Raw genomic sequence first — 24,483 nt, 5'->3', positions numbered from 1 at the left:
AAGCAGCATAGTGTAAGTACAGTAAGAACTTACAATAGGGGGGTTTATATTGAATATTATATATTGTAGTGTTAATTGTAGTGATTAATATTTACAACTTAAAAATGTAAAGCCAAAAGCCATTTTGATCAGTTTTACATCACATAAGAGGTAAGACCGGGCCATCCCCAATGGGCGTTCCCCCTGAAGCGGGGGCGTTTCTTTACGCATACGTCACATTCCTGCCTAAATGAAACGGGACACTTCTTCCTGGTCCAAAATCGCTCGCCCCAGAAGCGCAGATCTGCAAGCTAAACAACGCGTTGCACCGGGACGCGTTGCTAGCTTGTAGATCTGCGTTATCTTTTTGTCGAGGGACACCCTCTTTACGCCTGCTGAGAGGCATAAAAAGTGAGCTGGGGATGCGATCAGATGAGTCTACAACCTCTACATAACACTACAAACCTCTACGTCTGTGTGAGTACAAACAATGCCTACTCGTTGTATCATTAAGTTGATGTTTTGTTTTAATATTATGTACATGGTGGTATAAACATTCACCATCTCTGTTACAGTATATCGATCACTTTGAGCTTTATTCATTGTCTGTTAAATTGCTCACTTCTTTTTTTTCTAGCATTTTTTTGAATAAAATACACATTATTTAATCGATCTGTATGATTACTTGATTACTCGAGTGCAATGTGCCACAGACAGTGCCACATGTTTACTGAAACAATTAAAGTGTTAAATGTGACCGAAAAGAAAGTATCATTGAGAAGTTGGAGTAGCTGTCTCACCTTCTGAAATATTTCCTTCTTCCTCAAGAGCAATCAGCATGCTCCATTGAGCAATACCTAGTCATTGTTGTGACTTTAAGGAAGTTAAAAAGGACGTTTTCTTTTCACCTTTGGTCATAATGAGTATGAATACAGCATTTAGCCTGTGTCTTGTCAGCTTGTTGTGAGTGACCAGGATATAAAGATTGAGCATAAAAAATAAATAAAAAATAAAATCTGTGTTGACTCCCCCCTTATTTATTTGTATTTTGGACAGAAGCCAGTATTCAGAGGAAGGAATGTCCCATGAGAAATCCCCAGAGAATGAGGTCTCGTACTCATCCAGGGTGATCCGGGTGGTGTTCGTCAGCCTCCTGCTTGACCTGCTGGGCTTCACCCTCATCCTCCCTCTGCTGCCATCCATACTGGACCACTATGGACAAACACAGGTTCGAGACAGTGCAGTGATTGTCAGCTTTTGTTTTATTTCCAGGGCGGCCCAGTTTGATGTAGCTTATATGACTCAGTCCACAGAACACCTGGGCCATTTCACCCTTTTTTTTAATCTATGGGACCCTGAAATCTATGTGTTAATTTAGCGAGAGTGTACAAGAAGTTGACTACGAATGGTTCCATTTAATTTGTAGACCCATTCGGTTCCTAACTATCAGCGATTTAGCTGGGGACCCCTGAACCCCCCCCCCCCCCCCCCCCAGGACCCCTGGGGGTCCCCTGACCACACTTTGAGAACCTGAGTGTGTGTGTAGACCACTATAGTTCCACACTCACTCCAGAGGGCCACTATAGTTCCACACTCACTCCAGAGGGCCACTATATTTCCACACTCACTCCAGAGGGCCACTATAGTTCCACACTCACTCCAGAGGGCCACTATATTTCCACACTCACTCCAGAGGGCCACTATATTTCCACACTCACTCCAAAGGGCCACATTGCATATTACTGTCGGGCAGAAACCTAGCTCTTATCTCTGTATTTTACTTAATCATTCTATGTAGCAAAAATAGCCGTCTGCTCAAATCTGCAGAACGTTATTAATAACCGGCAGGCCGCACTAAGTGATAGTGGGGGCCGCATGTGGCCGCCATTTGCCCATGTATGGGCTAGCTAGAGAGCATGATTTAAAACATTCTGTTTAGAAGCCGTCCCACACCAACAGATTTAGTTTTGGTTAGATTAGATTTGGTTTCTCAAGAGGAGTTACATGAACAGAGCGGGACATTTCATCACATCTTGACATTTCAGAGTAGGTTGCTTCGCGTCGATTACATTTATTCCCCTTCCATATTATAACACCGTCACCGAAAGACAAACAATTTGGGCATTTTGCAGACACTCCTCTTACAAAGTGCAAGATCAGAGTAAATGACACAAACCCCCGTTAAAACGTCAAAGTAAATGGTTATGCAAGTAGAGTGTAAAGAAAACACATAAGTGCTGCAAAGTAACTACTACTGTAGTTAAGGTATTAACATCAAGATCAAACCTAGGCCTAGCATCTGTCATGCTATCTAAATAACATTCTTGGCATGCGTGGTCAAGCGAACAGTATAATTACGTCTGCCTAAGTAACATTTGAACAAGTAAACCACCAGCATACATTATGCACATATAGCATCTATCTTCAGTCCTGAACTTCTAGCATCAGCTGTGTGTACATTATGTCGGTCTAAATGCTGAGTCATGATGCTGCTGTTCATATTGGCCAGTGTAAAAATGCTTTCTTTGTTGTTGTTTATCGTCTTGTACAGGACAACGTGTATCAGTCCCTCCAAAGCATGGTGGACTGGTTCAGAGAGGTCGTCGGCGTTCCTATGGACAGGAAATACAACAGTGTCCTTTTTGGAGGTATATACTATGAACTCCTAAATGCGATTCAAGGTTTTCGTTTTCATTTTTAAGTGGTGAAACCACTTCCTTAAGTGACTGTGTGTGGGTGGTTGTGTGTGTGTGCGTCTGAGCACGAAAACAGCATGGTTGTTTTTCACCACCTGTGTGCAACCTAACACACACACACACACACACACACATATTAACATATTACAGTACAGTGACAGTACAGTACAGTAGAGGGTACAGTAGAGGGACCCCCACACGGTAACTGTCATTTCTCAACCGTTTCGGATGAGGGGCGGCTCGCCGGAATTCGGGCCGGCACTCTGGGTGCGTTCCTGTGGGTCTGGAACTCCCTCCCCCCCCAGGGACCCCCACTTACTTCACATGGGTGTGATTTTTTTTGTGAATGGAAGGGATCAAGGGAAGCACTCAAACGCAGCATTTCCCAGTGCCTCATAGGATGGAAGGGATCAAGGGAAGCACTCAAACGCAGCATTTCCCAGAATTCTCATAGAATGACAAAACTACTGAATGATGAATTGCAAGTGATTCTTTCCGAGCTTTAAAGTTGGATTCCTGCACTCTTCTCAATCTACTTTTCAGGTCTGATTGGATCGCTCTTCTCTCTGCTGCAGTTCCTGGCGTCACCTTTGACGGGGGCCCTGTCAGACCACCATGGCAGAAGGCCACTGCTCATCCTGACCACAGTGAGTGCTGCTGTGCCACATCAGAATCATTCAACACACCACTTCTGAAACTAACTATTCTTTAGTTGTTCACCAGTGCATAAGTGCATCATTTTTTGCTGCAGTTGACACTATTTATTTTAAGCCCTAACCACAGCAGAGGGTCGACATGCAATTGCTTGCAACGTGCAACTAATGCATGCTGCAAGGAGTTGCATTGGTGTGGTTTGTTTTGTTGCAAGGAGTTGCATTGGTGTGGTTTGTTTTGTTGCAAGGAGTTGCATTGGTGTGGTTTGTTTTGTTGCAAGGAGTTGCGAGTAGCATGTATGTATGCTAGATGTGAAGGTGTGAGTGAAGCCTTAGTCTTTAGTTTTACTTAATATAAGTAGCACTGCATACTATGGAGTTATTTAATAAATCATGGAATTGAAGTATTGAACTACCAGTGTGTTTATAATACAGTATAAGCATAAACTGGAACAGTTTGCTCCCTAATTTGTTTGGTTCTAACTGAGTGCCTTCATGTGTGTTGTTGTTGTTCTCCAGTTGGGGCTCATGTCCTCCTACGCGGTCTGGGCCATTTCGCGGAGCTTCAGCATGTTCCTTTTGTCCCGAGTAATTGGTGGCATTTGTAAGGGGAACGTCAGCCTCTGCACCGCTATTGTTGCTGACTTGCCCTGTCCCAAGGCACGGAACCGTGGAATGGTAGGCAATCACTATTTTGTCCTGCTGTTAAGATGCTATTACACAGTAAGGTAACAAGAAGACTCACCCCGTTTCTGTTTTCCTCGTTCCTCGTTTCCTCGTTTGAAATGTCCCCAGTGAGGGGTGGGAGAGGCTGGACAGCAGACGGCTGGATTTAGAATTTCTCTAACTATAAACTTTCATGAAAGCAGACAGCCTATATAATTTATGAAAAGCTACTACAGTGAAGTCTGTTCACAGAAGTTGTTGTAGGATATGTGGGGATTATCTGACGAGGTACCATTTGAGGGGGCAAAACCTTACATATACTAAATAATACTAAATTGTTTATAGGGTCAATATAAGTAATATAATATAGCCTTTCCACAGGAGTATCTTTTTATATTTTTCAAAAAAATAAAACCATTTTGTACACTCAGAGTTATACAGCTATGTTCTACATTCTGATATAAGAATCATTGATATATATAGAATGTTTGTTCAGTAAACCGGGACTCCCCATGTCTCCATGCCAGCTCTTTAGCAAACATAAGACATATTTTCAGGCCAAGATACCAATATTGAAACACTTTCAATATTACTAATTTCATCCTATATCGTGATTGATTTCTCTCCCCTCTGGGGATACAATAGGTATGCTGTAATTTTCTGTTCACTAAAGAGGTGGAGAGACGGGGACTGAACAAAACTCTGTATAGCACCGATAGGATATATTAAAACGTACATTTTCCCCTTCTTTTCTGTGTATTTACACGATTATGTCCCCAGGCCATGATTGGCGTCGCATTCTCCTTGGGGTTCACGGCGGGTCCGCTGATGGGCGCGTACTTCGCAGCCGGCTCGGCTAAAGGGGAGGTGTTCTATCAGGCTCCAGCTCTGCTGGCCCTGGCCTTCAGTGTGGCCGACCTGCTCTTCATCTGGTTCGCTCTCCCAGAGACCCTCACCAAAGACTACAAGGTAAAAAATACTACATGTAACATGTATGTATCTACCTTTAGTCCAGCACCAGCCAGGAACTGGATGTGTGCAAGCCACCTGCTTTAAAAAAATACAAAGTGATCATCAGATCCCAATGCACAACATAACCATTTAAAGATGGGGTAAGTGAATATTTTTGGGTTAAAACGATATTCCCGCTCAGGACGCTGTGGGTGCTGGCGGTTGTGTTTCATCCTCCACGTCATCAGTGCCCATACCCGAAGGCGGGGTTGGCGAAAGGGCCTTTCTGTGTGGAGTTTGCATGTAAAAAAACATGCAGTAATCCTGGTCACTAAACTGCCTCCCCCTGGCCAGCCGGGGCGCCTGATGGAGGGGAAAGGAACTGGTTGGAATAACGTGTTCCTTCCACGCGCTACGTCCAACCAGGGAAACTCCCCCCTGTCAGGTGTAACCTGCAACTTGGACACTCAGTCATGAAGGAAGCATGAGTTCAAGTCCGTTGCTCTCCCCTTGTCCCCCATATATGGGGACTAGGTTGGTGGAGGGTGTGTAGAGCCCAGGATCACATTAGACGATTGACACAGGGGTGAAAAATGGGTTCGTGGGATAAGAAATATATTAAAAAAAAAAAAACTAAGGTTTTTGTCAAAAGGTTAACACACTATATTCTGACAATAATAATAATAATAATAATACATTTGATTTACATTGCACTTTACATTTGAAAACAGTACAGCATAAAACAGCATTTGCATAAAAACAACACATTTTAAAAGGGGTTAATTGAATTGTCACTTCACTGTAATCTGGGGACCCCACCAAAAAAATCATGTGTGTTGAGAACCACTGCTGAATAACTGTAGCTGCTTCGTCACAGGTCTCTGAAGGCTTTCAGGATGCTGAGCACCTCCTGAACCCCCTGGATTTGTTCAATTTCTCTGCTGTTGCCAGGACAGAAGACCCACCTTCCAAAGAACGTGAGTATCAGTGCAATACGGGTTTGTTTAGTTGGCTATAGCTGTCCATTCGACTGATAAGGAATTAATTTTACGCTTAGCCCGTTACACAGCCAATACCATCTTTTACCATCAGGGGCGACAGTACATGGTACCTTCCCTGCAGGCTATAGGGCTTCAAGATCGTTTGTTCCCATAAGTATAGGACTTATGAACAAGCAGGCCCGCCCCGTCTCAGTTCGGTGCATAAAGTGTGATGTGATGCCTCTTGGAACTATGACTGGTGGCCTTCTGTTGGCATTGTTTCTTTATTGTCTATGTACTATGTGACCTGTTTGTTTGTATATGTTTTATGTATATCCTGATGACTGCTGTGCACAAAACAAATTTCCGAAAGGACAAATAAAGTATCTATCTATCTAGCCTGGTGGGATAATAATAAGGCACTAACAGGGATGTCTCTTTGGATTTCCAGGAATGCAGAAGCTAAAGACACTGGGCCTGGTCTACTTCACCTACCTGTTCCTGTTCTCTGGGCTGGAGTTCACGCTCAGCTTCCTCACCCATCAGCGCTTCCAGTTCACAAGGTACGGCCTTATTATTAGACATGAATGAGGAAAGAAGTCCGCACACAGGCTCTGCTCCAGTGGTGTTTTGTTTCATTTAAAACACCATTAGTTAAGTAAGGCACACAACGTTTCGGCCTTCATCAGGTGATAATAGTTAGTATCTGACACCTCCCTTTTATCCAAGTCGTCACATCACGTGACTGATGTTGACTGGGTAGGTGATTTACAAACACCAATAAGTGACATGACAATAAATATGAATAACCACTACAGCAAGCAAGTTTACAATAAGGCAACACAGTTTCAAAGGAACAATTTCAAGAGAACTTGCTGGTTTTTAGCTTGTTACAGACTGATTTAGTATTTTTTTAAATATTTTTTCAATGTTTTAAATATTATTATATTATTAGACACCATGTAACTTTCCTCTTTTACCCTGGATTTGAACTAGGTTTTCTGTCGCAAGTTCTGAACTTATTACCATTGATCTCATAGAGCCTGTCTGCTTTCTTCCCTCAGCATGCAGCAAGGAAAGATGTTTTTCTTCATTGGCATCAGCATGGCTTTAATCCAAGGGGGATATGCTCGCAGAATCAAACCAGGACAACATATTAAGACTGTTCGAATGGTAGGTGCTGTCATTTAAAAGATTATTATTATTATTATTCTTTCAGCGCCACCTGGTGGTCACCAGTTTAGGCTCTGAGTGCCAATTCTCCCATTATAAAAGAAAGAAAGAATTTGTAATTCTATTATGCATGTAATGTGCATGTCACCACCTGTACACCAGATTAGAGGAATTTTCTAAATATGGATGAAAAATAATAATAATAATTAAGAATTAAAAATAATTCCCAAGGGAGAGACGTCTTGACGCCCGTGGCATCCCGATTACATAATAGGCAATTAGACGTCTTGACGTTTTTGGCTACTAAACAGTTTTAATGTAACGTTTCAGTCAACTGAACATTCATCAAGCCAGACAAGCATCATAGATAGATGCGTGACGTATCTAAAATAGCTCATCTACTGTACAAGCACGGTGCATTGCAGCACATTGTGAGCTAACATTTCGCTACTTGTATGACAAAAGTGAGTGACAAATTGAACGCAGTATGTTTGAAGCCACACAGGCGCACACACACACACACACACACACACACACACACACACACACACACACACACATACACACATGATGATACATATGGCAGGAACACTTGCTTTAATGGACCTCGTCTCTTGATTTTCAGGCAATCGCAGCACTGATTCCAGCATTTCTTCTTATCGGGCTAGCGTGGAATTTGAAGATGCTTTACATGGGCCTGGCGTTATACTCTTTCGGTGAGTCAGTTTACAGTCTGCGGCCCTGGAGGAGGTCAGCCTTCATTATCCCAGCACATGTGGTTTGTGGTCGAAACATGTTCAAACAGGCAGTTGGAATGGCGTAATTTAGCCCATTCTGACCTGAGATCAGATTCATACGAGGTTTCCACTGGACACACACTGGTCTGATGAACCCATTCTGACCTGAGATCAGATTCTAAAAATGTCAGTTGTTCTTTGAATTTTTCAAAAATAGCAGCTACAAGCTACAAGCTCGTATCGCGCCACTCGGTGGCGCGATATGAGCTTGTAGATCTGCTATTTTTCAATAGGTAAAGCATAACATGATGCTAACACCAAAATGGGTGCCCGGTCAGAATGGGTTAGCTGTCAGAAGGATTAATGAAAGTTGTGACAGAGAGGGAGGATGTTTCTACAGTGTATATAGTCACATTCAAAGTTGAAACCTAGGCAACCCTATTTTGGGCAAAGGAAAAAGTGAGTGCAACATCGATGGACAGACGTTTCCAGCCGGAACGTCTGTCAACCAGCAAGGGTTCCTAATCCTAATTTAATAAAATGTATCAACTGATATTTGTCTGGACCACCAAAATCAGGTTATCGTGCCGTTAAATCAGATTGACAGCCTGAGCTTTTGTTGATAGATAGATGCATGAATAGATAAGCGGGTAAGATGATGATTCATCGCTAGATGGAACTGAAGATTCAATTATTCAAGTTTATTATTATTTTCATAGTTTTGTGTTGCTTAACCACTTTTCAACCTGGTGTCCCTTCCTTTTTTTTGGGCATGTTATATTGTCGAGAAACAGCCCCGACCTAGCTTGTGGATCGACTGTTTCGCTATTTGTCATGCAATGACGTTTAATAGGGCTTAATTAAGTGTTTAATGTCGTTTGTTTCTTCCTTGTTCTAGCCGCAGCAATTGTCGTTCCATGTCTGTCAACACTTGTTGCCGACCACGGTAAGAAGCTTAATGTGAATGTTAATTGTGCACATCATAGACACATAGCATTGCATACAAATGGATGGCTTATACCTATCACTAATTATGTATCTGTGGATGCAAATTGATCCAGGCTCGGCGAATCAAAAAGGCACAGTCATGGGGATCCTACGAAGCTTGGGGGCGTTGGCCAGAGCACTGGGTCCAATCCTCGCATCCTCTGGTAAGTACTGCCCACGCAGAGAAATCTGCATTGTTCCTTTAATATCCATTTGTAACTCTGAGAATTGAGTCAAAGATGCAATCCTTCTTTCAATCAACATTTCTATTTATTTTAAGCAATCTGAATGGTGTTGAGTGATTTAATTATTCTTTATTAGTGTAACATGTAAGCAGCACGAGGTACAGTCAGAATCACACACAAAAAAAAAAAGAAGGAATCACACAAAAAAAATCCTTGTTTGCATTGTAACAACGTATTCAATTCATCAGCATGGTAAAGTATGTTAATACAATATAATTCAGACATCTGTACTACTAGTGACTGGACGTGGTCTCCTTCCTTCTATTTCTATTGAGAAATGTAAACCCTGTTGTTGAGGCAATCTTGTTCCACAGTTTGGAAGCCACTGGGCCACGCTAAGCCAGGGTTTCGCTCTGGCTCAGCGGTGGGTACTAGGTGGGTACTAGTAGGTGGGTACTAGGTGTTTGGATTCTTACTATAAAATAATTATCCCAGTCCCGTGTAGAACATAAAACGCACAGGCCGCAGCTTTGCTTATACGATGGTGGCCTCTGTCACGTAACCACTCATGTTTTGTTTTGACAGTATACTGGATAGCCGGGGCCAAGGTGTGTTTCATCCTGACCTCGGCCTCCTTCGTTATACCCCTAACGTTACTGAGCAAGGCCAGGACACTCAAGGAGGACTGAGGAGGCAGCGCCAACTAACCAAGAGCCCAACACTGTCTTTTTCTTAAGCCCAATACGTCATGCTTCATCCGACGTCCCAACCTTTCCTCGGAAACGGGAGATGATATAACTACACATTTGGCGTCATTCCGAATTTCTAAGAACTCCTGACTCTCCGAACTAGTTTCGGAAAGCCTGTACGAACCTCACTGTTGGATGGAGCATGCATTGGCCTTTATCCACTTTAACCCTGGTGACCCTATTTGGGGATTTTTGTTTTGTTTTTTCCAAATGTATGATGTGGCGTGTTGTCAGCTTGTAGATCAGCTATTTTCACTATATGTCGTGTAGCAAAATAAAAATGCCCTCTATATTTGGGTTGTGTGTGGTTAGCTTGATAGTTGCTTCATTGATTAGGAAAATGATATTCCAAAAAATAGTCTCCTCGTTGACTGAGTTAAGACGGGTATCAAAGTCACTCGCTTTTTAATGTTCATTTTCTTTTACATTTTTAAATGTCATGTTGGATTTTACTATATAGTATTTGAATTAAGAAAAAAAAGATGGGACCGGGATCTTCAAATTCACCAGAAATTAACCACAAAATCTAGTGAAAACAATCCTAGTTTTAAAACAAAACCATCGCGATTCTTCATTGTGTCTGTGAACAAAAGATTCTTGGGATATATTGTTTTTAATCACTTACAAGTCTATTTAAGTCCTATAATATACGTCACCATGCGACAAATAGCGAACATTAGCTGATCTACAAGCTCACAGTGCATCACATTTTTGGCATCGAAAAGAAAATGCCTTAAGTTATGCCTATAATGACATGGTCAAAATGGGGAGGCCAGGTTAACGGTTGTTAAAACACATTGATTGTAGAACGTAGATATGCCATAGTTGTGTTGCTTTGTTAAACAGTAGTAATGTTTACAGCTGCTTGAGAAGCACTGAAGTGGGTCTTTGTTGCTTGCAAAGACAAGGGAGATATATTTGTTCTCTCTTCTTAATCACTGACTTCACATGATAAGTGATGGGAGATTATTTAATGTTTTTCTTTTTCTACTTGTGAATCATCTTTACTATGCTTGGTTGGTACTGTAGGTAATTTCAGTATGCAATGTTATCACCAATTTATGCTATGCATATCCTATTTTGCTGCAAAGTACTCAGATATATATATAAAGGTACATTTATTTCTATAAGAAAAATATTTTAACACAAATGTTGATAAAACCCTATTTTCTTTAGTTTTTTTTAAATGCTTTGTAAAACAAACCCCAAAAAAAAGGCTACTTGAAATGTGTCAAATGAATGTAAATTAATCCGTTATTGTTCACTACTGTAAATATTTGTCAAGCAATGAAGCAAGCATTCCATAAACAACTTTTTGTAACATCAGTTTCTAGAGTTTTTGTTAAAGGTAGTTGCGCCGTTCCGCCACATAGTGGCTCTGTCAACACCCGCTGAAGATCCCCACCTCGCGGTTGCACTGTTGCACTCATTGTTGCCATGTCCGTGGTAATGCCATTAAATGGGGGTCCGTAGCCTAATGCATGTCAAACTGGGGGTCCTTGAAATTAAACTGGTTGAGAATCACTGCTAGAGCCGTGTCAATATTCTCTTATGGGGGTCCCTGGAATAATGTTTTCAAATGGGGGTCCGCGGGATAATACTTATAGTCCTTGAGGGGGTCAAGGAGGGGGTCCTTGACATGAAAACGTTTGGGAACCAACCACAACCATTTTTGTTTGATGAATTGAAAATGGTGGGCCCTATTGCAATTGTAAACAAGTGTAGTACTTTATGGTGTCGACTGAAATGTACTGTAATTCTGCAAACTGTTAATCAATCAATCAAAAACTGGCCTAGTAAAGTCCCACTTGCTTCTTCTGGGCTTGTTTTCATAGACCTGCTGCTGGTTGCTTGTTTCTCTCACACAACCTGGCAACAGTGACAACAACAAGTATGGCTGCCTCCTGGTAGAGACATCTGTGTCTGTGTGGAAACATACCATTTATACTGCTAAACACCATAAGAAACATCCTGCTGAACACAACCACATCCACACAATTATATTAATATTAATTATGGCTCATTTAACCACCAACCCCGCCGACAAGGAGAGGTATGTATTCATTTATAATCTTTAAAATGCTACAGCCTGCTAGCCTCGGTGTGGCTAAGCTAACGTGCTCGTCATCACTTTAATATGGCTTATTTTTTACTGTATTTAGGCTGCCTATTACTGACACGATCATTAATAACATATCGATATCGGATCAGTTATTGATACCAGGTGACTGTCTGTCGATACGTTAGATCGATGTGGTTTCCAGTAGAGAGTTTAAAGTTTAAACGAAGCCAATTGTTTTCGTTTGGACTCACGTCGTGACGTTGTGTACGGTAGTTTAAATGGAACTAACATCAACATAGCCTTTAGTTTAAGACACTGGTTCCCAAACGTTTTAATGTCAATTGTCAAGGACCCCCAAATTGACACTCATTATTAGCCCGCCGACCCCCATTTGGAGAAGATATATGCCAAGGAAGCCCCATAAGATAAGAGTTTTACAGCTCTGGCAGAGATTTTCACCGATTTTCATTTCAAGGACCCCCAGTTTGACATGAATTAGTCTACGGACCCCCATTTAATGACATTTATATCTCTGAGACCATCAAAGGTAATTTAACTCAAGAGTCTACAAATGGTTCCATTTGTACACTCAGAGTTACAGACCCATAAGGGTCCATATTTGGTTCCTAATTTATCATTTATCTGGGGACCCCCTGGAACTCTCTCAAGGACCCCTAGGGGTCCCCGGACCCCACTTTGGGAACCACTGGTCTACTCTCATAGATACATACAGAATCGATGAATGCATCTACGAGAGTCTAAATCTTAGGCTAACATCAACAGATTTTTTAATAAAAAGCATCATTCTAACTTCTGGGTTGCAGCAAAACAACGAATACTTCAGGATTCATGTATTTATCCTTCACGTGAACGTGTTTAAGTTTGTAATATATGTTCTTACACAGCTCATCTATATTATAGGCCTGTTCCATTATCAGTTTTCTCAGTAGAAATGGTTGCTGTTGTGTGGGGGATTGATTGATTGATTGATTGATTGCATTTTTTTTCTTTGTAGAATACGTAGTACATTTCAAACGAAAGCCGAACTGCTACTAAGACTTGTTTACATCAGGGTCGTCCATTTTCAATTAATCAGAAAGGATAGGGATAATTATACTGTATGTATGTCCATCTACCTAATTAATCTGTCCGACTGTCTAGTCAGCTAATGTACTGTAATGTATAATTATGGCCCAGACCAGGGGTTTTATCAACCCTTTTCACATCAAGGTCCATTGTTTATTCAGCATTTTGAGCCATTTTGATGACATTTAGCCTCTCGGACCCAAATTTAAATACATTTTGTTGTCATGTGTGAAGGTCTATTTTACACTCTCAAGACTTACTGTAAAGATCTAAGAAGGGTCCATTTGCTTACCAACTCTCTTGCCGCAATTCGCAACACTAGATTTGTTTTTGTAATGGGATGAATCTAGAGTTGCAATACCCTCCAATGCCTCCATTGACTCATTCAAATTGCATTTCCGATTTGCTTGTATTAAACGTGTGTGTGTGTGTGTGTGTGTGTGTGCACGTGTGTGTGTAGGTTCATCTGCATCTATCCAGTGTACATTAACAGCAAGAAGAAGCTAGCAGAAGGCCGTAGGATCGCCACAGTGAAGGTACCGTTTTTAGTGTTTACTTAATGCGATACTGTAACTGCACCACGTACAGTTTTACCAAAATAATATGATTACTATGATCCCAGTTAGACCCATTTAGACCTGAGGACGATTCTACAAAATGTCTTCTGAAAAAACTGTTTCTATGTCGGTGATTCTCAAAATATATTTCATGTCAACTGTCAAGGACCCCAAAAGTTGTAATTTGGCCGCTGACCCCCATCTGAAAAAATGTTCTTCCAGGGACCCCCCCAGAAGCAAAGATTTTAGTTAAAAACTTTATCTCTGAAAGAATATATATCCAATGATTTGTGCCACATTTTCAAGATTAAAAAAAATTTGCAGATCTACAAGCTTGTAGATAGCGCGGCACTCGGTGCTGACAGCTGATTGTACCAAACTTCACTTTGAACTATTCTGTAATGGGAGAACATATTAACGACAGGCTCGAAATCTACTTTATAATCGAGCAAAATTGAGCGATGGTGACGATCCTAGCTGTAGCTGTGGTGATGCTGAGGTCTGTGATAACGTTGGGATGTGTGTGTGTGTGTGTGTGTGTGTGTGTGTGTGTGTGTGTGTGTATCCACTCACTCATTCAGGCGGTGGAGAATCCATCATGTTTTAATATTTGTGTGTGTGTGCGCACTCATCCAGGGGGTGGAGAATCCATCGGTTGCGGAGATCAAAGATGTGCTGACCGCGGCTGGCCTGAACGTCTATGTCGAGGTATGCATAACAACAGATTTACTTGAACGGCATCATTCAGGGCATGGAAGCGACGGCAGTACTGCCTAATAATCACAGTAAACCCATATTGGTCAAACCAGTGTGAAGTTATGTCACTGTCAGTGGACCAACACCATGCAGATAACATGGCCTAAATCATCACTTTGTTTTTTATCATGTCCAGAGTCTCAACACAACCGTCTTATTAGGATATTTTACAGCACATGGTGGTTCAGTATGTTAACAAAACAAAACTACAGTATGTTAACAATACAAAACTACTAGTAACTGGTGTACCGACCATGGTATTACTGTGTTAAAACTACTAGTACCGGTAACTGGTGTACTGACCATGAACCCCACAGAGAATCTAGGTTGTATTGTCAAGAGGAAGGTGTGAGACATGAGACTGAACAATACAAATTAATTCACGGCTGTTATCAAAGCAAACCTGGGCTTCCATAACACCTCAACAGTGCCACAGGCTGATCACCTCCATGCCACGCCCCATTGATGAAATAATTTGTTCAGATGTAGCCCAGAGCAAGTATTGACGGCATACATTAATATACTTTTCAGATACATTTCTGGATTAAATATGTTTTTACTTTTTAGTGGTCCTGTAAAATATTCAAATATTCTGAGATAGGATTTTTATTTATTTTCATGAGCTGTATGCCAACAACAAAAACAGGTTTTAAATATACGTTATGTGCAATGAATTGAGAATATATGAAAGATTCTCCTTTTTGAATTAGATTTCGGAAGAAAGTGAACTTTTGCACGATATTCACATTTTTTTTGTATAATAAAACATGTACTCGTTGCTCAACAAAACATTATATCCATCGTTAACTGTGTGTGTGTGTGTGTGTGTGTGTGTGTGTGTGTGTGTGTGTGTGTGTGTGTGTGTGTGTGTGTGTGTGTGTGTGTGTGTGTGTGTGTGTGTGTGTGTGTGTGTGTGTGTGTGTGTGTGTGTGTGTGTGTGTGTGTGTGTGGTGTGTCCAGAACAAGATGCATCCTCGGGAGTGGAACAGAGATGTCCAGTTCAAGGGCAGGGTCAGAGTTCAACTGAAGCAGGAAGACGGCAGCCTCTGTCTGGACAAGTTCTCCACGCGTAAGTCAGTGAGGTCAGAGGTCATATATTGGACAGAGGTTCCCAAACGTTTTCACGTCAAGGACCCCCAAAATGATACTCATTATCCTGTGGACCCCCCCGCCCCATTAGAAATTATGTATTTGATTTATTTAGCACAGTATGAAACAATACAAAGAAATAGGATATGCATAGGGGGGAAAAAACCCAGAAAATGCTAGGAGGCCTGGGACCTCATAATATATGCCAGGGACCCCCACAAGAGAAGATTTGTACTGCCAGGGACCCCCACAAGAGAAGATGTGTACTGCCAGGGACCCCCACAAGAGAAGATTTGTACGGCTCTAGCAGTGATTCTCAACCCTACGGACCCCCACTTAATGGCATTTCCATCTCTGGGACCCCCAATTTATTTTGTAAAATCAATGTTAATTTAACTCTACAGACCCATAAGGGTTCATTATTTGGTTCAAAACTATCATTTAGCTGGGGGACTCCCTGGAAGTCCCTCAAGGGCCCCCTGTTGGCTGAGTGTCACCATACTGTTGGGAAACTCACCCTCCACTGTTGGCTGAGTGTCACCACCATACCGTTGGGAAGATCACCCTCCACTGTTGGCTGAGTGTCACCACCATACCGTTGGGAAACTCACCCTCCACTGTTGGCTGAGTGTCACCACCATACCGTTGGGAAACTCACCCTCCACTGTTGGCTCAGTGTCAGGATATCTCTATGGATTAAAGTTCTCTGTCACCACCACTCATTTCACTCATGTGGATTCCATAGAAGCCATGCAGTGTGTCTCCTGTGAAAGCATGCTGTGCGCACCGAAAATATCCCATCTCCAAAGCTCCGAGTCCATTAGTTCAAACTAGCAATAGTATAGAAGCACCTTCCAGAAACATGATCTAAGGTCTAAGAAATGTCATGAAAGAACAGCCTGGAAAAACAGTCTTCCAAATCCATGCATGCTCACCATGCTACGGAGTTTACTATGGAGAAAAAGTTACCTGGCACATTATTCTTACAGTATTACAGCCAAACTCTCGTCAAAATGTCCAAGAAGCAAAGCGCCATTAAGTAACTATTTTGGTGTTCCAGCACCACCACCTCCAAAGAGACGCCAAACGGAACCACCACCTGAACCGCACAGAAAACGTGTGTTTGCGGAAAAGTGGTTGGATGACGTCGGCTGGCTCCAAACTAATGCTGAGCGCAGCGAGATGTGGTGCAAAATATGTTGTGACTTGTGAGCGTCCCAATCTGGCCGATAAGAACGGCACCTTTTTATACAGGGACAAAGAACTTCAGTCACCCAGCTTTTGATAAGCACGAGAAAAGCAAAGAGCACGTCAACATAGTTGAAACAATTAATAACTAACGTAACAATAGTGGAGTGGGAGGAGTGCAAAGCATTGCGGACTGGCACTGCTGCTGAAGCTTATCAACATGACAACAGCGTGTCCCGACATACTGTCCCTTATTATCGTGAAGTCGGGTAGTGTACACTGTTTATTTTGCACCGAGGAGCCATGTGTGTCTGACTGTCTGACTCTGTGTTGACTGTGCACTGTACGTCGCCTCGGCTAAAAACAAAAGGGAAGCCAGACGTATGCTTCACCGTACGACGTGTCGTATGTTAAACAAATAGCTGATCTGCAAGCTCACAACGTGTCGCCTCCGCAACACGTTGTGAGCTAGTAGATCGGCTATTTAAAAAAAATAAAATAAAAGTATCTAAATATTGCTTTGATGCTCATATTATCCTTAGGAAGTATTAAGTATTAACTCTAGATCTTTTTTTATAATGGGATGAATCTAGACTTGCAATACTTTCCATTGACTCCCCAGTCCCCACTTATCCAATAAATATCGTTTTGCTATAAGTTATTCATGCATCCCTATTTTATCTATCCGTCGAGACGGGTCGCCGCATTTTAGGAGCACCAAGTAACTCCTCCACGTGCTCCTCTGAGTACTAGACCAAGTAACTCCTCCAGGTGCTCCTCTGAGTACTAGACCAAGTAACTCCTCCAGGTGCTCCTCTGAGTACTAGACCAAGTAACTCCTCCAGGTGCTCCTCTGAGTACTAGACCAAGTAACTCCTCCAGGTGCTCCTCTGAGTACTAGACCAAGTAACTCCTCCAGGTGCTCCTCTGAGTACTAGACCAAGTAACTCCTCCAGGTGCTCCTCTGAGTACTAGACCAAGTAACTCCTCCAGGTGCTCCTCTGAGTACTAGACCAAGTAACTCCTCCAGGTGCTCCTCTGAGTACTAGACCAAGTAACTCCTCCAGGTGCTCCTCTGAGTACTAGACCAAGAAACTCCTCCAGGTGCTCCTCTGAGTAGTATGAGTACTAGACCAAGTAACTCCTCCAGGTGCTCCTCTGAGTACTAGACCAAGTAACTCCTCCAGGTGCTCCTCTGAGTACTAGACCAAGTAACTCCTCCAGGTGCTCCTCTGAGTACTAGACCAAAAAGGTTTGTGCAGCCCTGGTTGGTTATGTGTTTGTGATGTATTTTTAAATATTATTGTTCCGTTCAGTGTGAGAGGATCTCAGTGGAAATAAGTCTTCGGACTTTACTGTGAAATCCTTGAATCGCTGATTATAATGTATTATGATTGCTTTTCTAAATAAATCAAATCAAATAAAAAAGCAAAGAGGTCGGTTTATATATAGGTTTAGGTTAAATGTTCACGTCTTGAGATGTTATTGTTGTGTTTGTGATCTCAGGTTTGTGTTGGTTGTGGTGATGTCATGTCATGTGATGTGTTGTGATGATGTCATCAGGTACCGACGTCATGCTCTACGTGGCGGAGATGATCCCCAAGCTGAAGACGAGGACGGTGAAGAGCGGGGGAGGGGAGAGCAGCGCCGCGCAGGGCGAGGGCAAGAAGAGCAAGAAGAAGAAGAAGTAGAAGGAAAAAAAAACACTTCCAATACAAATTAACCCCATTCTGAATTTCTGACCTGAGATCAGATTCTAAAAAATGTCCTTCTATACATCCTGACAGTTTTCTGAAAAAACTATGTTTCTATGTCAGTCGTTTTCAAATCTTCGATTTAAAAAAAATAATAGCAGACCTACAAGCTCGTAGCGCGCCACTCGGTGGCGCGCTATGAGCTTGTAGATCTGCTATTTTTCAATAGCTAAAGCATAATGTAATGTTAACACCCAAAATGGGTTCCCGCCCCAAAATGGGTTAAAACATCTTAGTGTCCACAGAAATAGTGTTTATTTTATTTCCAATTTTATTTTTATTTTTATTTGTTAAGCGAAGGAGCGCTTTTGGGACCATGTTTGGGTTTATTGACGCCCCGCTACGTTTCGAACATATCAACCTGTTGTTGCTCGAACGACTGTGCCGTCTGTGTTACACATGACCTCGCTCCAGTGGTTTTCAACCTGTGGTCCCGGGGACCACCCGGTGGTCCTTGAGGAGGTTCCAGGTGGTCCCCCTGCAGCTAAATGATGCAGAGTTGGTGGTAACCAAATGGACCCCCTTATGTATGAGAACCTTTAACTCTTGAGAGTGTAAAAATGAAATGGTTTCATTTTTACGCTCTCAAGAGTTACATTATTGTTAAACATAACTGCATAATACTTTAACGCACATTTAACTAGCTATAGTTACTACTCAACTATAGCTAACCAAAATGTTGAACCGTTTGTTGAATTCCTTGAAGCGCCCAGAGCGGTCCGCGTCATTGTGAAGTTAGAGGCCTAGCCTGAGCTATAACGTGTTAAGTTTCTGGTCTATAGGGGTGGGTCGCGGCTGAGATTTGCGCACGCCCTGATTGGATCTCACCGATCTGTCCGTCGGCCCTGGCCACTCCTCTCCCACCTAGTGAAGCGCTACGTCACATCATTTGGAGCGACGCCCACCCGGAAGCGTTGACTCCCACTTCTAGACCAAGGCAGCCAATGCGTTCCTCCAGGCTTTCATTTTTCGCGCAGACGAAATGAAAGCCTGGGTATCGAGGCTATTAGAGGCCAGACTGTCTGTACGGTAGAGATGTATGGCAGACTAACACTGGCAGCTAAAAGAAAAAGGGAAAAAAAAACTATTTCTATGGATCCTTATGGTTATTTTGTTAAAACTCTGCTCAGAACATCACACAACTCTCAGTTTGACTTTTTAATGTTCTGTTTTTTTACTTGACTGGAAAGATGATCCATTTTATGTTAAGACTGATTCAGGACCCACAGAATAGAACCAAGATTGTCATCTCTTCTAGACTGGCTCTGATGCAATTTCTCATGTTTATTTGTCATCTCTTCTAGATTGCTCTGATGCAATTTCTCATGTTTATTCGCGAACGCAAATGGAATTGCATCGGAGCCATTTCGTGCATCTTTTATTTTGGAGTGCCGCTTTTTCCACTTAGTTGGTTTATGAGTTAAGTTATTTTCAATAAAGGCTGAGCACCCACTGCCTCAACCGAGGGCAGTTTCCAGAGAGGAAGAAATGCACCTGTTTTACTTTCATTATCTAATCTGTGTTTTGGTTAAACGTGTGCCTGTGTGATGTGAGTGACTCATATTGGTTGTACAAGAGAGGTGGGTTGGGGAGAAGGAGGGGGGGAAAAAGGATTTGGGTACAACTACACTGTCGCGTCAAGAAAGCGCCTATAAAGCAGGCATCTCTTCTGGGTTTTAAACAGCTGCTTTGCTCTGTTTACACACCAGTTGGAGACTCCTGCACTAGGCTGCTTTCTTGATGCGTATTTGTGTGTATTTGTGCCTCCGACAGCAGTGTGAAAAGAAACAAATGTAATGTTGGGAATCTGTTAATAAACTTTTGTTTTTTTGACGGAGACTACCTGTGGAGAGACTTGATAAGTAGAGTGATGGAACCGTTTAAACAACTTCATTACAAACAAAAGTTTGTGTCAGATCATGTGTTTTATATATATTTCTAAATATTGTGTTATATATATATTTTTTTTTACATATTGTGCCTATGACACGAACAAAGTATGGATACCAAGTTGAAAGGGTTTAACTTCATTATAATTACACCAGCTATAGGGGTTGGCGAAAGGGCCTTTCTGTGTGGAGTTTGCATGTTATCCCCGTGTCCCCTAGGGTAGGTATACCCTCACAAAAAACATGCAGTAATCCTGGTCTCTAAACTGCCTCCCCCTGGCCAGCCGGGGTGCCTGATGGAGGGGAAAGGAACTGGTTGGAATAACGTTTTCCTTCCACGCGCTACGTCCAACCAGGGAAACTCCCCCCTGTCAGGTGTAAAGGAGCAACTTGGACACTCATGAATAGAAGGAAGCATGAGTTCAAGTCCGTTGCTCTCCCCAGGTCGGCGGAGGGTGAGTCCAGGATTAGATAATTGACACGGGTGAAAAATGGGTTACAAAATCGTGGGATAAAAATGATTAAAAAATAATTAGACCAGCTAGTACGTAATCCAATGAGAGCATTTATGACTTCTGTTCAGATCATAACGGTTTTCTCTCTCCACCCAACATTAGACAGTTCACTACATATTTCCAGCTAATCTATATCCCGTGCTACCCCTTCTTATCCCAACACTTATTTGCCGTTGCCTTAAAAAAACCCATTTAAAATAGTTTAAATAGCTGATCTACAAACTCATAGCCTTGGGCCCCATGCAGTCTTACTCATCTGACAAGCTCACAACTTGTCACTGTAGATTGGCTAGTTAAACCTTTTAAACCCAAGTGTCTGATAAAAGTGGCCTGATGGTCATCATATCACGGGTGTCAACATGCTTCCACATAGAGATACATGAGTGATTGATCACTGGATCAACGGTCTTATTAATAGCTCAGGATGTAAGTATTAGAAGGATAATTTATTAGTTGATTATTAATAATAGCTCATGGTGTCAGTATTAGAAGGATAATTAGATTATTATTAATATTAGCTCATGATGTCAGTATTAGAACTTCTAATACTGACATGAGCTAATATTAATAATAATCTAATTATCCTTCTAATACTGACACCATGAGCTAATATTAATAATAATCTAATTATCCTTCTAATACTGACACCATGAGATAATATTAATAATCATCTAATTATCCTTCTAATACTGACACCATGAGCTATTATTAATAATAATCTAATTATCCTTCTAATACTGCCATCATGAGCGGGGCTGCGGATAGCCCCCATGAGGATCATCATAACTATTCGGGTCTGATTAGAAGTGATTCACTGCTTAACGGCTAAAAGTGTCTTAATGGCGGAGAAGGGAGACACCTAGTGGCCACAACGAGAAACAAACATGTTGGTGGAAAATAGTAGGACTACACGTTTTTAGAGGTATTAAAATAAAATAAACATTTTCACTACGTTATATTATACTCTAGTCACTAGAGCAAAGTGGGGTTTCTTTAGTCTATCAGGCCAGGGGTGCCCCAAAAGGTGCGTAGATCGCGATCTAGAAAGGGTTTGCAGGTAGATCACATGATATGTCCCTAAATAAGATTTAATTTAATTTGGTTTTGGCATCCGCCACTTGAATTAAGGTGACTTGATTGGGTTGACATCAAAAAAGGGCCCGTCAGCTCAAACCCACAATGGAGTAGGCTAGGCCTATATTGAACTAAGAAGAGAAACACTGAGGAAACAAGGCAGGTGTTTTGTAGCCTACGTCTGGACTGGTAGGCAGACATGTCGCGCGTAATTGTAGAACGCAGGGCATTCACTGTGAAGAGTGCGGGCGCAGACACCACAAAACAGTTTGCAATCAAAACAGCCAGTCAATATACAGCGCATGATAGACGCGCCGACCACGGCAACGACAGACAGGCAGGCTGAGTCTGTAGAGGGTAGTAGAGTCCTAAGTGAGACGTATATTTAAGGGTGTTCTGGACAGGCAAATGACAGGACGTCAGTTGTGGGTCTCACACACAAACGCCGTAACGTTCATGCGTTGTTGTGAGAGGTATGCTCGGCTGCAGACTTGTCATTTGGTAAGCCTATATGCTCCTTTTGTAAGCCTATATGCACACATGAACACACACATCAGTAAATGCTTACACGATACACACACACACACACACACACACACACACACACACACACACACACACACACACACCATTATTATACTGAAGCAAGTGATGTTATTAGCCCACAGTTCTGTAGCTTTAAGTTGAATTATGCTTTATAATTTCACCTGTCATAACAGCTATTCGCTGTTTGCTGTCAGTGCAGGAGGAGAGGATTATCGCTAAATCAATTAACTGTATACAGTGCTGTATACATCATCGTTATTTGCCTATACTGCCAATGTACAGGGTATCAGCAAGTTTAGCTAAGAATTAAAACTTTTCTTTTTAATAGAAGCCAGAATTATGTTTACCAGTGGCATTGAAGAATGTGTGCGGGTATAGCTATTTTGTTATTGCTAAATAACAATGAATGGTACTTATAGCACTCGATTTACTTGACTTTACAGTGCAAATCGATTCTCATAAATCCAGATAGGCCTACCCCTAATTTTACACAAGGATACAACATCTATTGTTTTATTAAGTGCCAGGAATGGCCACAGCTATCAAAGCTGTTCATTCCGAGTACCAGAGCTATATGCTTACTATTCTATCATCATCATCACCACCACCATTACATTTCCTATAAAGATAGCTAAATCAATACATTTTTTCAGTACTGACATGTTTAGGCTAGTACTGTACTGTTACTACTGTATGTATGTAATGAAATGCATCATAAGTAAGCATCAGAGTTCAAACTGAACTTATTGAAGACATCTAAATCAATGACATGGATGCAATACAGTCACATGAATAGCTGTCACACAGCAGCAGCAGTCTAGAGCAGTGTAGGCTGTCCGACCTAAAAATGTATGCACACTTGTTTTCTCATTCTACAATAAATGTTGGTAAATCTATTTGTGAGTTGTCTGACTGAATTGAAATTAACACACAGCAGGACAAACATGACACAGCAGGACAAACATGACACAGCAGGACAAACATGACACAGCAAGACAAACATGAGTCATGACACAGCAAGGTTAGCGTTGCAGAGATTTGCACTCTGCAATGCTTGTTGTTTTTTTCATACCTATGTTTGATTACTTTGTCTTACTATTTGTATATTATCTTTGGTGAGAACCACATATAAGCCCTCCCTGGGTTTCTTTTCTCACCTGCACACACTTCTCTTTTATTGATGTTACCTTTTTTTGTACTGTTTTTATTGTGCGAATAAACTAAACTATAAAGCTGGCTATAGTACAATCACAAGTGTGTGACTCAGTAAAGGTTCTGGGGGGGTCACCATTCAAGCAAACTGGAAAAGGGACATCCAGGTAGAGACCATATGTTGACCTCAGCCAATAGAAAGCTCTTTGTCTTATACGTCGCCTGAAGAAATGTGTGGTCCAATAAGACCCTGAATTGGTTTCAATCTACACAGGCTGCGTGCGCTGCCCGGCGCTGGAATATGCAGCCCCAGTCTGGCACAGTTCCTTTGACTGCCAGCCAGACTAAAAGTCTGGGAAAGAGTCCAAAAAACGGGCTTGCAGAATCATTCTCGGCCGGAGGTACTCGGGATACACAGGAGCTCTCTGCACCCTCACATTGTGCATGGCAGAGAGGTACTCGGGATACACAGGAGCTCTCTGCACCCTCACATTGAGGAGGTACTGTCAGGATACACAGGAGCTCTCTGCACCCTCACATTGAGGAGGTACTGTCAGGATACACAGGAGCTCTCTGCACCCTCACATTGTGCATGGCAGAGAGGTACTCGGGATACACAGGAGCTCTCTGCACCCTCACATTGAGGAGGTACTGTCAGGATACACAGGAGCTCTCTGCACCCTCACATTGAGGAGGTAGCCTACTGTCAGGATACACAGGAGCTCTCTGCACCCTCACATTGAGGAGGTATACTGTCAGGATACACAGGAGGAGCTCTCTGCACCCTCACATTGAGGAGGTACTGTCCGGATACACAGGAGCTCTCTGCACCCTCACATTGAGGAGGTATACTGTCAGGATACACAGGAGCTCTCTGCACCCTCACATTGTGCGCGCGCCCACCTATGCCTTGACTTCGCCAGGAAGCTGTTCAAATCGAACTTCAGGAACTGGCTATACCTCCCCTCAGGAAAGGGATCTCTGGACGTCAAACTAAAATGCAGAATCATTCTCGGCCGGAGGTACTCGGGATACACAGGAGCTCTCTGCACCCTCACA

General features: G+C 42.2%; 2 protein-coding genes across 4 annotated transcripts; both read left to right on the top strand.

The window, feature by feature from the left end:
* Window positions 1-285: 285 nt before the first annotated feature.
* mfsd10 (major facilitator superfamily domain containing 10) lies at window positions 286-11,079 on the top strand. 3 transcript variants are annotated; one of them, XM_080765585.1, is made up of 13 exons: window positions 286-456; window positions 1,039-1,207; window positions 2,531-2,627; window positions 3,219-3,322; window positions 3,848-4,006; window positions 4,775-4,963; window positions 5,823-5,922; window positions 6,377-6,488; window positions 6,990-7,098; window positions 7,724-7,814; window positions 8,734-8,781; window positions 8,897-8,986; window positions 9,593-11,079. In XM_080765585.1, exons 2-13 carry the CDS (start codon window positions 1,058-1,060, stop codon window positions 9,694-9,696), a joined length of 1,353 nt encoding a protein of 450 aa, XP_080621711.1. In that variant the 5' UTR covers window positions 286-456; window positions 1,039-1,057; the 3' UTR covers window positions 9,697-11,079. The 3 variants fall into 3 exon arrangements, with proteins under 3 accessions (XP_080621711.1, XP_080621710.1, XP_080621712.1); XM_080765584.1 differs by having other exon boundaries at window positions 287-456; window positions 1,036-1,207; XM_080765586.1 differs by lacking the exon at window positions 286-456 and having other exon boundaries at window positions 1,063-1,207; window positions 3,251-3,322.
* Window positions 11,080-11,641: 562 nt separating this feature from the next.
* On the top strand, window positions 11,642-20,087 carry srp19 (signal recognition particle 19). The gene is made up of 5 exons (XM_080765991.1): window positions 11,642-11,809; window positions 13,365-13,440; window positions 14,098-14,169; window positions 15,178-15,286; window positions 18,058-20,087. Exons 1-5 carry the CDS (start codon window positions 11,772-11,774, stop codon window positions 18,183-18,185), a joined length of 423 nt encoding a protein of 140 aa, XP_080622117.1. The 5' UTR covers window positions 11,642-11,771; the 3' UTR covers window positions 18,186-20,087.
* The last annotated feature ends 4,396 nt before the right edge of the window (window positions 20,088-24,483 follow it).

This window comes from Protomyctophum bolini, assembly GCF_963924005.1.
Source record: "Protomyctophum bolini genome assembly, chromosome: 6".
Taxonomy (NCBI): domain Eukaryota; kingdom Metazoa; phylum Chordata; class Actinopteri; order Myctophiformes; family Myctophidae; genus Protomyctophum; species Protomyctophum bolini.
Note: the sequence above shows the minus strand (reverse complement) of the source record. Positions and strands in the feature narration are given on the sequence as shown.

What these genes read in the sequence shown, in the direction of transcription:
- mfsd10 (XM_080765585.1), top strand. Translation starts at nt 1,058, where the DNA reads ATGTCCCATGAGAAATCCCCAGAGAATGAGGTCTCGTACTCATCCAGG. An exon ending in ACCACTATGGACAAACACAG is followed by an intron (nt 1,208 to 2,530) that starts GTTCGAGACAGT and finishes CGTCTTGTACAG; the next exon opens with GACAACGTGTATCAGTCCCT. An exon ending in CAACAGTGTCCTTTTTGGAG is followed by an intron (nt 2,628 to 3,218) that starts GTATATACTATG and finishes TCTACTTTTCAG; the next exon opens with GTCTGATTGGATCGCTCTTC.
- srp19 (XM_080765991.1), top strand. Translation starts at nt 11,772, where the DNA reads ATGGCTCATTTAACCACCAACCCCGCCGACAAGGAGAG. An exon ending in AACCCCGCCGACAAGGAGAG is followed by an intron (nt 11,810 to 13,364) that starts GTATGTATTCAT and finishes GTGTGTGTGTAG; the next exon opens with GTTCATCTGCATCTATCCAG. An exon ending in TCTGGACAAGTTCTCCACGC is followed by an intron (nt 15,287 to 18,057) that starts GTAAGTCAGTGA and finishes TGATGTCATCAG; the next exon opens with GTACCGACGTCATGCTCTAC.